Raw genomic sequence first — 13,423 nt, forward strand, 5'->3', positions numbered from 1 at the left:
CCCAGTTCCAAAGGAACAATCCAAAGTAACCTAACTCTTGCCCCAAAGCAAAACTGCAAGAAATACAACCATGTTATACAATGGACAATCACAGTACACTTTCCAGATGGAATTGTGTCCAGTAGAAGAAGTATGTTTCACCTCCAACAGTAGTCTTCAGATGTGGAAAGATTTAGGAATATACTTACTCTATGTGTAACTGGGTAGGGAAAGTTTGGTCCTAGTTTCTGCCACCACTCTCAAATTTGTCTCTTTTTGTACCAAGTATGAAGTGCTCACAAGTCACTACTCTCTCATTAATTCAACAAGCTAAAGATATGCATCAGATTAGATTTAGTTTATTGCACACCATTGGAAGAACTTCGTTAACCGACATTTTTGAAGTGCACACTGTGCTAACCAGAACTCACTGAATGACTAAATTCTATCCTTTGATGATTTCATTTTATGATGAAAGCTGTAGTAAATAGCCACAAAACTCCCTCTGATATCCACACCTCCCAAAGGAGGGCAAACACCTCACTTACTCTCCTCTGGGGTCTGGCAATCCCCCAGCACACTGCAGGAGCAGGAGCAGCATTTGTGCTATGTAAATCTTACCACTGCCCTAGCACTTAGTGCTGAGAGAAGGGTTACTATTGCTAAAGGGGTAGTGTCCCTGTACTTGGCACTGGGGAAGCCACACCTTCACTACTGTGTTCAGTTTTGGCCCCTCACTCCAAGGAGGACACTGAGGTGCTGGAAAGTGCCCAGAGAACTGCAACAGAGCTGGTGAAGGGGGTTACTTAACATGGAGAAAAGAAGCCTGAGAGCTTATTGCTTTCTACAACTACCTGAAAGGAGACTGAAGCAAGATGGGGAGCAGCCTCTTCTCTGTGGCAGCTAGTGATAGGACAAGGGGAAACAACTTCAAGTTATGACAAGGGAGGTTCAGGTCAGATATTAGGAAAACTTTCTTCACTGGAAGTGGTCAAGGACTGGAACAGGCTCCCCAGGGAAGTGGTGGAGTCACCCACCACTCCTGGAAGTGTTCAAAAAATGAGCAGATGTGGCACTTTGTGACAGAGTTTAGTGGGCATTGTGGTATTCAGGGAAGAGTTGGACTTGATCTTGGTGGTCTTTTCTAACCTTAATTATTGTATGAAGACATTAAGAGCAGCACGGCTTAAACCTTGCCTCCGAAGTACTACACCAGAGGACAAAATGGTCCCTGCTTTGGGGAAAGGTAGATGAAACATAACAAGGCTGGAAAGCATACCAGCCAGAAAACAAGACTGTTACCATGCAATAGCAGCATCATGCTGCATATCCCTCCTTAACACACACCAATACACACATGCTCCTAGAAACTGGAACTAGACAAAATACATCGTAGACTCTCAACCACTGACAATAAGCCAAGCACAGAACAGAATTTTTATGACTGTTACACTAGTGCAGCTGGTAAAGCAGCAAAGTGGCTGCTGAGCCTTTTATCCTGTAAGCTTTTTCTTGAGTCTTAATCACTTCAAGTCCACTGAAATATACCTGTGCAAAACGAACAAGCTTAATTACATAACAAAAACAAGTCAGCACTGCTTTGTTTGCTTTTAATTTAATTTATTTAAATAGGATAAGGCTACTTAAAAGACAAGTCTTTACATACAAAACGTACATTACGTTAAAGTTTGCTGTACTCAAGTACAAAAACTGCACAAGTGTTTAGTAAAAGGGAAACAGCACACTATTTCAAAACACACATTCTTACCATTTTACAGCATTCGAGAAGTGCCTTTTGTATCATAACAGTGAATGGAAAACTTCTGTATGGTAATGAACTAAGCTACAGGTTTTGGTTTCAATATAAACCAGTGCTGAAAATGTAAACAAGCTTTCCGAGCACTACTGACAGGTTTTTTTAGTGGATTAACTAAGCGGATTCAGAATTTGATTTCTTTTTTTGTTTTACTAAGTCTGGGAGCATTGTTATTATTATTTACCATCCATATCTAAAACTGATCTAAATTGGCTTCAGCCTGAGCCACTGAGTTTTAATAAAAATGTTCCCATCAACTTAATTGGATTTTTGCCCTGTAAGGCACTACCAATAATGCAGTGAAACATCAAGTTTCACAGAAAACCAAAATCCATCTTAAATTATCAATGCAAGGGAAAACAGGTTTGTGGACTTTTTTCTAGAGCGCAATTACATGTGATAATGCTCTCCAGATACTTCTCTGTCTTCCTATCCATGCCCCTCTCCAACTCTGTAAGCTGAGAAAGCATTGGCCTGCATTCCACTGGTTTTCCCCATATTTTATCAGCATCATTGTAACCAGCAAAACAATCAAATTTGCTACACTTCTGCATGTATAAAATATGCCTCTGTAGTTAAGAGAACATGGCACTAATCCACACAGTACTTCCTCTCAAAGTTTCTTATCAATCTAATAACATATTTCCTTCTGTGCATTTCTTATTTCACGTATCACGAGAAACTTCAATTTGAAGTAATGCTGTTAAAATAGTTCATCTCTTATTACCAACCTAACTTGCACTGCAGATTCTACACTTCTATTCTGTGCAATAAAAAGTAAAAAAAATTACTGTAGACCAGCTTATCAGCAGAATGGCCAGTTTTCTCATCTCAATTAATTACCTTTTTATAGCCAAGAAGCCACTTGGGATCTCTCTAAATCTCAATTTAACTATTTAACCCGATGTGGAACAAAACTGAATCTTAGTAAAGCAATGTGTGAATCATAGTGACATGGAGGAGATGAACTGTAATAACCTTGAAAACTAAAAGTGGGAGGTTTAGTATAGTGTAGTATCACTACCTTCTAAAGAAGTAATTAACTACTTGGTGTACAACAGCAGACACTCTTAAGGTTACTGGTGATAGTGACTCCAGATCTATGACAGGGAACTGTTAAACTTGTTAAAGCTTCACAGAAATCTGAATCTCTGTAAGGTTTAAAAAGAATTTTATTTAAACTGTTTAAATATACCTATCTATTTGAAAATATGGAAGTAATATTTATGTTTCAAGCACCATTAGTTACTTCATGGCCACGTAACGTGCTGGATTTTCTTCTTTGCTTCTGTAGGCTTTAGGTCATTCTGAAATACAAGAAAATACATAAGTATTTTTAGACATACTATGCAAATAGGAGTCAGCCATTGATCTGACATATTCAAATCTGGTACTATTGCTGTACCCAGCCATAGGCTACTACAATAGCTTTCTATTGCCATCTTGTGGAGAAACTTAAGTATCACAGGACTTCTCTAGAGAACATAAGAGTCAATTAATTTAACTACCTGCAAATCATACATGTGTTTTGGTTTTTCTTAACCTACAATTAAATATGCAAAAATGCCTTTCAGTTATGCAGCTTAGAAATGGGTACATATTGGAGGCTCAAAACACACTTCTAAAGTTATTTCAGATTGTCTTCTTAAAACACTTGTTGAAATGCAATAGCATAAGGAAAAAAACCCAAGCATACAACTAGGAAACCAATTTACTTTTGCCAAATAGCAGAATATTAGAAAAAGAGAAAGAAAATTCGGTCTTCCTTTGTAATGATCTGGATCAAAAAAGTAAAATAACTCCCAAAGCCTCAGATGAACTCATCTTTCAAGCCCTCCTCTAGCTCAAGAAACTCGTAAAAATCAAGAAAATCCAAAGCAAAACAATGGGAGATGAGTGGTGAAATTATTACCTTTCACCATCTAAGAGAGTAATAACAAAAAAAACCCCTGAAGAATTGAACTTCAATAGATCACACAAACAGAGTAAAGACAGCCATATGAGTTTTCAAGAACAATCTGCAACACACTGGTTTAGGGAGCACAATTTAGAGATCTCTCGTTTTTAAGAGTTTCACCGTTAATTTAGTTACAGCAGTCCTGTGGACTGCAACCACTGAAATGTTTAAGAGAATTAGACGCAAAGAGGGATAGTGCCGTGCTATTTAGCACAAGAACTTCAGGTTTTTTTGAAAGTCAAAGAACAATCACTTGCTTGAAGAGACAATTGTCGTTACTGTCATTACACTAGAAATAGATAAGGTTTTACACTCTTCAGCCATCTGCCAGGTACACTGACTCTGCCTGACTGCACTACTTACTATTCAACACCACATTCTTTAACTTCAGCCAGTAAGGTACCATTCATAGGACACACTTGCCTAACCTCAGACATTTCCTCCAACATTAACCAAGGCATGGCTGAACTTGCAGGTATTAACTGGAACAACTTAAACTGTGGCAAACATAGAAAGTCAAATGTCAGAGGTCAGAGCTTCTGAGAGTCAGTTACACAGTGGCACTTAAAAATGTCATCACTGTGTCTACAAAACATTTAAATTAAAGGAGCTGTGAGGTGTATATTAAACAAGTTTCAAAAGCTCTGTAGGTTCAGATCTGACCAGTGCTTAAAAGAGTTCTAAATACTAAAGGAAGTTATGATACTAGTAGTGGGAAACACACCTCTACAGCATAAATTTCATTCAGAGCCTCAGCAACAGTTCTTGTAAGTTGCTAAAGCTGTCTTTCAGAACAGCCACATGTTTAGGTGCTCATGTTTAACAGAAGTCTGATGGAACCTGTCAAACCACACATCAAGGATAGTACCTGCATTCTTTCATGAAAGGATTGTTTAAGAAGATATTAATAGAAAGCATATCATGAGGGATTACTGAGCAGAAGTTCAGTCTCATGTCTTGGGAAAATTCTGATGAGTGTGACTGCACACTATATCTAAAGCTCCCCCTGCAGTTCAACTGAAAATAGGTATTTCTAGCTCTTTCTTTGAAGCCCAGACTTATCCCAGATATTCAGGTGCTCCAGTGGAAATGTGAAAACTCCTTCATTTGTAAAATGAAGGAAGGAATACCTCACAGATATAAGACTTATCCCTACCTTGTGGCATGTTTTGAAGAGATGCCCCATTGCTCCTTGCTCACTGACAAACCCTTTAAGACTCATCACGCGGTTGTCAAAACCAACCACTGCTCCTTCTTCCCATCTGGCAGCTCCATTCAGCACCATTATCTACACCTTCCAAGACACACACTGCTGAATTCACAGATCCTGCCTTAGCTCTTCACTTGTCACTTCAGCTCATCAGCTTCATTCTGCCCTCATCTGTAGAGCAGTTCTCTTGAATACAGAAAATTTGTTTACGGTCAAATATAACATGCAGAAAGAAGGTAACTATTTACCTTATGGTTAACAGCTCACTCATCAGGCTTCTACATGAGATCAGCACCCTTCTGTTCAAGATCTCAGCATGTCTTCCTCATTGCCTTACAGAAGCCCAAGTACCCAATTAAAATGCCACATCAAAATGAGCTCTTGACCTTTGGTGTCTCACCTTGACTGATACAGTTTGCTGTTATAGCTTCTCATTCAGACCCACAATCTAAGCACTCTCCAGATTTACACATCCAGTTGCTTCCCCTAGTTTGCCAACTCCTGTATGAGATTTAAAACAGATGGCATTCTTCTTCTAAGGATATATTCTATGACTCTCAGCATCTCACTTCAGTTCCTCTAACATCTCTTCCTTTACTGTAAGAAATGAAAGCTTCTCCTACTCAACCATTCAAGTGTGATTGCTACAAATAATTTCATTTATTCTTTCCCTACTACAGAAAACAGATCACTTGTCCTCCCTTCATCCTGTTCATGTTCTACAATACCTGTTCTTTCTCTCAGACCTAGCAGTAGAATTATTTAGTTTGCTACCAGCACCACCTTAAGTATTACCTACTCACTAATTTTAAAATTACATGCATGTTTTCTACAGTTGCATCTCTCACACAGAAGTTTCCCACAAAGTACTTAATTTCCTTCCTTCTAATCTTTCCCAAAGCAGCTGCACTTTCATCTGTTTCTAAATACTCTATTATTTAAAAATAAAATAATTCCAAAAACTCTTACAAGGTTTTGGCTTCTGTAAGTTTTAACTAAAAAAAAAACTGCAAAACAAGATACTGCACAAACGTACCGGCAAATCAGGTTCCTCTTTTGGAACAGACCTCTTTAACTTCACAACATTAGTTCCCGCTACTGGAGGCAAAGGGTAAACCTTCAGATTAGTCAACACACCGCTGTTAGTCTTTGAAATATTGTTCTGCTTAGCCTCACTACTCCTCATTCCCAGCTTAGTGTCCTCTGACAAACTGGAGGCTGAAATGTATGTCGAGGCATTTGAAGGAACTGATAATCTTCGAACAGTGTTGGTGGTGCTTCCAGCTGGAGGAGGTTTCAGGCGATCGGCAGCTCCATTCTCTGTCTTCTTCACCTTTATGCTTGTACTTGTTGAATTGCCATCAAATACAATTAATGGCCGTTTCCTTAAACCTTCCACAGCTGTAACACTGAAAATACAAATCACAAAATTCTCAGAAACACAAGCTAGATGGTAAAAAAATAGCATATCCAAGACATGAGTACTGAAAATTAATTTAATCTTGTCTAAAGTAAATATATATCCCAAAACACTAACGTTAAACTCTGAGCTACTCCAAACTTAAATAAAAATAAATATACTTATATAAACTTACATATACTTAAGTGAAAATAAAAAGCAACCAAAATCACTTCCAAATTATAGAGGCAGGAGGCTGTATTGAGGTAGAATGTTCCTCAGCAAAGAGAGTTGGGTGAGGAACTGTGTAGGCAGACAATTCCAGTTGTACGACCAAAGACCTTGTGCTGATACACTGTAGCTCTTTCAGAGTAACTGTATCTTCTATTCTGATAATTCTAAATTTCCATGTTTACACGCTTATGCAAAATCATAATGATAAGACAGTCCAAAAGATTGTTACACAAGGAATAAAAGCATCAATCAAATAAAGCCCATCTGTTTTTTAAATAAGCTGTCTTTGAATAGGAACCTTAAGCAAATTTAATTACTTTTTTAATAGTGTCTTTAAGCCTATGTGTAGTCAAAGCTGGTCAATTTAGTAACAACTGATTCACGGAAAGGAGTACTACCAAAGCTAATATGAAAACAGTATTATCAGAAAACATCCTGACTGCAAAAACATAAAGTTAACATAACTCACTCTACATGAATTCGTAGTTTTAAAAAAGCATTGCTCAAGAATGACAAAGAGAAAGTGATTGAAAAGTGCAGATTCAACAAATAAAAAACACAAACCACCATTAAGGTATGTGATATTCCTGCTTAGAAACTTCAGTTTTCAGTATACGTTGACTTTTCAGTCATCTCATATTGAACAGATGAATAAAAGCTGAATTACAGTGTTTTCAACAACTGAATATATCCACTAATTTGCAGCTAATGAATTTGAGAATATTGATGCTAGGTATCTTAACAAACTTCAAAATAAGCCACAGAGACTCAGTGAGTTGGACTTGGAACATTACGGCTGATAAACCTCACAGATTAAGAAACTGCACATCACTTGAAAAATTTCTGTCAACACCAGAGATTTCTATTTAAAAATGGAAGTAGACACAGCTTAGGAGTTCATAAAGCAAGAGAAAGCTCAGTTCTTAGATTTTTTTCCCAGTCACCTTCCTTAACATAGTAAGTCTGCCTTTCCTATGGGGTCAGGGGCATTTTATATATTCGAGTGGTGAAGAGTGGCAAGTTAGGAACTAACTGCAATTCTTAGATTGTTATCTTTCTAAACTCAATTGTAGCACTTACACAAATGGCACAATGCAGGTAACATTCCCAGAGAAAAACACTGGGAACATTCCAAAAGAAATTAGGATGCTTTACTGCCAAGAACTGTCACATCCAATTTTTAGATGTATGTCTCACAGAACCTTGGGTGTGATGTTTGCTTTGTTTATATAAAGTACAGGCAGCTTAAAAGCTTCAGAGCAGGACTCCTGTTACTCAGCAGTTTTCCCAGGGAGGCCACTGACACTCACGAACAGCTGAAATCAGCCATTTTGGGACCATGTCCCCTCCTGCAGATCATCTGTGAAATCTAGATTTTGATGCACATCTATATCCTAGGGAAATGTTCTATCCACACTTTGGACTGGGCTGGACGGAGGGCATGATCTAATCCCGCTGTTTACTTTGCAAGGCATGGTAAAGATTCAAGATTTACCAGAGGAAACAAAAGCTTCACTACATGAGCAGTCTGGGTTGCTACTCTCTCATGTGACTGCTCATGTAGTCAGGATGGCCTCCCAGTCATGAGGACAATTTAATGAATAACGCCCCTACTTTTTGTCTAGCTTAATCTACTTAAGGTAGAATCATAGAATCGATTGGGTTGGAAAGACCTCCGAGATCATCAAGTCCAACCCTTGGTCCTACTCCAGTCCATTTACCAGATCATGGCACTCAGTGCCACGTCCAATCTGTTTAAAAACCTCCAGGGTTGGTGAATCCACCACCTCTCTGGGCAGGCCATTCCAATGCCTGATTACTCTCTCTGGAAAGAATTTTTTTCTCATCTCCAACTTCAATTTCCCCTGGCAGAGCTTAAGCCTGTGCCCCCTTGTCCTATTGCTGAGTGCCTGAGAGAAGAGACCAGCCTCCACCTGGCTAGAACTTCCCTTCAGGTAGTTATAGACAGTGCTGAGGTCACCTCTGAGCCTCCTCTTCTCCAGGATGAACAATCCCAGCTCCCTCAGCCTCTCCCTATAGGACTTGTGCTCCAGTCCCTTCACCAGCCTTGTTGCTCTTCTCTGGAGCAGCAAGTTTTAGCTCCCACACTCTGATTATACTAAGTATTTGCCTGTTACCAAAACAAGCAGGTGATCCCCTCTTCTGTGAATATCTGAAACTGGTCAGAAGTAAAATGGTTTACACTGAACTCAGTATCATCAGCAGTTCTCAGGGGATGCTGAAGTGGCCTCTCAGGTTCTAAGTACAAATGATGGGCCTTACCAAGGCCAAGCTCTGATCATGAACAGCCAAAGTGCTCCTGGAGACTGAGTGTTCACAGGTGAGAGTCTTCAGACTTGATGGCACTTCAGAAACTACACATACACTCCGGGATTCTCACCATCCTCTTTCTTCCAGCAAGCAAGATGACCTTACAGATCTACAAAATTAACCAGCCCTGAACACAAATTCGTTCTGAAATGTTTGGAATTGCATAGACTGTGCTTGTTTTTATTTGGTATGATTGTCTGCAAGCTCAAATATTCAGTAATATGAGGTATAAACCACCACCTGTAACCCCAGATATTTGACTGAGGTGTAACACATCAACTCAGGCAACATACAGCAAGTCTTGTAGGACATGACAATATTCACCAGCAGTAAAACTAAACACAATATTCAACACTGATTTTTAAATTTCAATGTGCTTTTACCTCCAACCTGTAACTACTGGAGGCAAGCCAACACTCACTAAACTGTGCTGATCAAGTATTTAAGCCTCATACTTATTCCACGTGCTTCCCACAGAGAAACTCATCAGAGAGCTTCTCTTGTTCATACTATCGCTCAAGTTTATTTGATTTTTAAACTGAACTAACAGCACACTTAGTTCCCACTTCCTGATTGAGTTGAAAATGTCCGTGCCCACTGCAGTGGGGTTGGAGTAGATGACCACCAAAGGTCCCTTCCAGCCCAAACAATTGCATGGCTCATGAAAAGAAGCACTATAACCTAGATACCATGAATAACATTTGGATGACAAAAAAAAAATTTCTTTTCCTTTTTCCCATTATTGCAGTAGTAGAATCTATCACTTCTAACACAGGAAACCTGACATAGCATTCTCTGTAGACTGTAACAATGTCCAAAAACTGTAAGTTACATTAATGAGGTAAACAAAGATTCAACTAGATGCGTTGTCCTAAATTCTCCAGGTCTAGCTCACTAAATTACCTTTTATTCTCACTTTTCACATCATTTGGCTGTCTTTTCTTTTCCATCATTTTCCCCCATCTACTTTTTGGTAACTCACGCTGAGGCAGGGGAATGGCATGTTGAATATAGAGATCAGTGAGACCATCTTTGTCCATCTTCACATCATTTTCGACTAATATATTTTTCTGTAGGGAACAGAAAAAAAAGTTGCTATTATTATGACAAATTCAAAACACAACTATCTTAGTGCCATAATTTATTTTTTCAAAATCCACTTTAAGGTATTGCATTGGGCATAAATGCCAGAGCTTCAGAAGTGAGGGGGTGGATGGGGTGATTGGTTTGGAGAGGGCATGACCTGTTCAGTGCCAATGACAGACTGGTGTCATGCCTTCCTACTGTCAAATGCCCTTGTTTTCTGTGTGGATTCCACTCAGTCCATCCCTCAGAGAGGCAATGGGAAACAGGGGATCAGTGCACAGTGATTTAGTTTCCCACCACCTGCAAGTGCATCTCTTTCACATATCTCCCCATGTGCCTCTTCCTGTGCATCCTTTGGAGTCTCCTGCCTCCAGAGTCTGCCACTCTTTGTTAAGCACATTTGAGCACAGGTGCCATGAGTTCCCCTGCTTCAAATTCTGGTGTGTGATGGCCTGTTTCCATCAGTGTCAGACAGCTGGATGCAGCTGTGACCAACACTGGGCAGTTATTCCCCTCTGCCTACACGGGTTAACCCTGCACTGCCTCCCTATCCAAAACCCACAAGTTTTGCCAATAAAACAGTAGGAAAAAAAAAGGAAAAAGTTCTGATAGAAATACTGTTGATAGCTGATGTTTTCATCCACTCTTAAACACACTACCCTGAATCCAACTACCATACCAGAGCTCTTCTTCACCCTTCTAAACGTCAGGTAACTAGAACATAATGCAGATTCATCAGACTTATAAAGAAGCTGTGCTTCCTTCCCCAGTTCCCAAAAAATAAGAGAGGTAAGTTCAATGTCGACATGACTGACAACTTATTTACATTGAGGGTGGCAGAGCATTGGAACAGGCTGTCCAGGGAGGTCATGGAGTCTCCCTCTCTGGAGACATTCCAAGCCCACCTGGACAAGTTCCTGTGTAACCTGCCTTGGCAGGGGGGTTGGACAAGATGATCTCCAGAGGTCCCTTCCAACCTTAAACATTCTGTGATTTTGTGAGATTTCTGGAACTGTCAGTTTTAACAGAACACCAGTTTTCCTTTTAACCGTGTATAGGATTGTGAACATTTCTTGGTACCTCCTGAAAGATTATTAAAAGAAAAAAAAAACCTCCACTAACATTCTACAAACTAGAAGTCACCAAAAGCAGGTCAAGCCTCTGTCACTACTGGTTTTGGGACCACTTTATGACTTCTGATGTTGGCCTGAAAGCTGTACATTTTTTGTCCACACAAACTACATGGATGACAGCATATAAAATTCTTCAAGCTCATACAAAACCCCAAAACTGTTGTTTCATGCACGTAAAATTTCCAGGCAAAAGCGGCAACAAGTATTTCAAATTACATAAAATGAAACTTTGCATGGTCATAAACTGTTTATAACTCACTTTTGAACTGAGTTTCTTTTTTCAATTATTAAGCATTACTTAAGTATTTAAGCATTCGCTTGACTGATGGCACAGGCTGCACTTCTTTAATGCACAGAATTACAGAACAGTGTTAGGGTTGCAAATGTTGATCCAACCTGGACTGGGAACCTCTGAAGTTCACCTGGTCCAATCCCCCTGCCCAGACAGGGTTACCCAGGGCAGGTTACACAGGAACTTGTCCAGGTGGGTTTGGAATGTCTCCAAAGAGGGAGACTCCACGCCCTCCCTGGACGTGGCAGCTTTACCCGTGCACAGACCATCATCTCTGCACAGGCAGTTTAACTACGCAGAGAGCATCGCGATTTGGGCAAACTGCTCTTCAGCAGCCTCGGTGTTCAAACGCAACTCCTCTGCAAACACAGAGACACCTCCCGCGCCACGGGCCTCCTCTCAGCCAGAACGTGGCCTTCGGAGCACAGATTCGGGGGCTGCTTTTCCCTGCACTCCGCTCGCCCCCCTTCAGGGTCCTCGGGCCCAGCCGGGCCGGGCTCCCCGGACGCACCTGCTCCAGGGTGAGCCGCAGGAATTCCTCCGAGAGCAGCTCCGGGTGCAGCAGCAGCAGCTCCGACTCCGAGTGCGCCGCTCCCCGCTGCTCCTCCTCGCCGTTCCCGCGGCCCGCCCGGGCCCGTCCCTGCGCCGCCATCTTCCTGCCCCGGCACCGCCTTCCCGGCCTCCCACAATGCCGCGGCGCTGGAAGCGCGTCCGCACTGGCGTCACGGCCCGGAGCGGGGCGGGACAGCGGGGACGGAACGTAACGGGCCGAGGGAGCGCACGGAAGACGCGGGGTCGCGGTGTTCCCTGGGCTGGAAGAGGCCCGATGCCCAATTCCTGGCCCTGCACAGCACCGTCCCCAGGAGTCACAGCACGTGCCCGACAGCTTTGGCCAAAGACTTCTTGAACTCTGTCGGGCTTGGTGCTGTGACCACTTCCCCTGGGAGCCTGTTCAATGCCCAAACGCCCCCAGGTGAGAAAGTTTTTTCTAGTGCCCAACCTAAACCTCCCGTGACACAACTTCATGCTATTCCCTCGGGTTCTGTCACTGCTCACCACAGAGCAGAGATCAGTGCCTGCCCCTCTTCTCCTCACAAGGAACGTGTGGACTCGCCTCAGACTCCTCCAACAAGCCAAGTGCCCTCAGGCTCCTCACACGGCTTCCCCTCAAGATCCTTCACCATCTTTGTTGCCCTCCTTTGGACGCACTTTAAGAGCTTAATATCTCTGTTACATTGTGGCACCCAAACCTGCACACAGTGTTGCAGGTGAGGCCGCCCCAGAGCAGAGCAGAGCAGGACAATCACTTTCCTCGACTCGCTGGCGATGCTGTGCCTGATGCCCCCCAGGACATGGTTGGCCCTCCCAGCTGCCAGGGCACTGCTGATTCATATGCAACTTGCCCTTGACCAGAACACTCAGGGCCCTTTCCATGGCACTGCTTTCCAATATCTCATTCCTTAGTCTGTACATATATCTGGGGTTGCCCCATCCCAGGTGTAGAATGTGGCTTGTTAAACCTGTTAAACTTTCCCCAGCTGGGGATTGCCCAGCCCAATAATTTTGTCTGAGTCTTTCTGCATGGCCTCCCTGCCCTCAAGGGAGTCAGGTCTTGCTGATGAGGTGAGGTCACCCTCCAGCTGATAAGAGTTGAACAGGGAAAAGATATTTTACTGTAATTCTGTCAGAATACAAGAGTACAAACCACTTGTGCTGCTACATGCCAGAGCTGTGCTACTGAATTAAATGGGATCCCCATCCTGCTCATACCTGTGGCACCTGCTGATTATGTATGTATGGCCAGACTTCGCCAACGCAGATTTGGGAAGGGCTCTCCCCACGTGGGTGTGCCCTTCCAGCCTGCACAGTGGATTTTTTAGGTGAGGCACAGCGTGCACAGAACTGGTCCCACCGTTTAAGTCCTCAGGTCCATTTGCCACGGCCGAGTGAGCTTGGACAGTGACAGTGAAGTCCTCGGGACTGTCA

At 42.1% G+C, this 13,423-nt stretch overlaps 1 protein-coding gene across 1 annotated transcript; it reads right to left on the minus strand.

Moving 5' to 3' along the window:
• Positions 1 to 2,949: 2,949 nt before the first annotated feature.
• C1H2orf49 (chromosome 1 C2orf49 homolog) lies at positions 2,950 to 12,110 on the minus strand. The gene is made up of 4 exons (XM_071576488.1): positions 11,949 to 12,110; positions 9,830 to 9,996; positions 5,999 to 6,371; positions 2,950 to 3,102 (listed from the first exon to the last, which is right to left on the minus strand). Exons 1-4 carry the CDS (start codon positions 12,087 to 12,089, stop codon positions 3,046 to 3,048), a joined length of 738 nt encoding a protein of 245 aa, XP_071432589.1. The 5' UTR covers positions 12,090 to 12,110; the 3' UTR covers positions 2,950 to 3,045.
• Positions 12,111 to 13,423: the final 1,313 nt, after the last annotated feature.

The sequence above is a fragment of the Pithys albifrons genome, chromosome 1, assembly GCF_047495875.1.
Source record: "Pithys albifrons albifrons isolate INPA30051 chromosome 1, PitAlb_v1, whole genome shotgun sequence".
NCBI lineage: Eukaryota > Metazoa > Chordata > Aves > Passeriformes > Thamnophilidae > Pithys > Pithys albifrons.

Bases quoted from the DNA above. Each gene is read 5' to 3' on its own strand.
- C1H2orf49 (XM_071576488.1), bottom strand. From the start codon at position 12,089: ATGGCGGCGCAGGGACGGGCCCGGGCGGGCCGCGGGAACGGCGAGGAG. The intron at 9,997-11,948 runs GTGCGTCCGGGG...TGTTCCCTACAG, and splicing joins TGCGGCTCACCCTGGAGCAG to AAAAATATATTAGTCGAAAA. The intron at 6,372-9,829 runs GTAATTTAGTGA...TTGTATTTTCAG, and splicing joins GTGAAAAGTGAGAATAAAAG to TGTTACAGCTGTGGAAGGTT.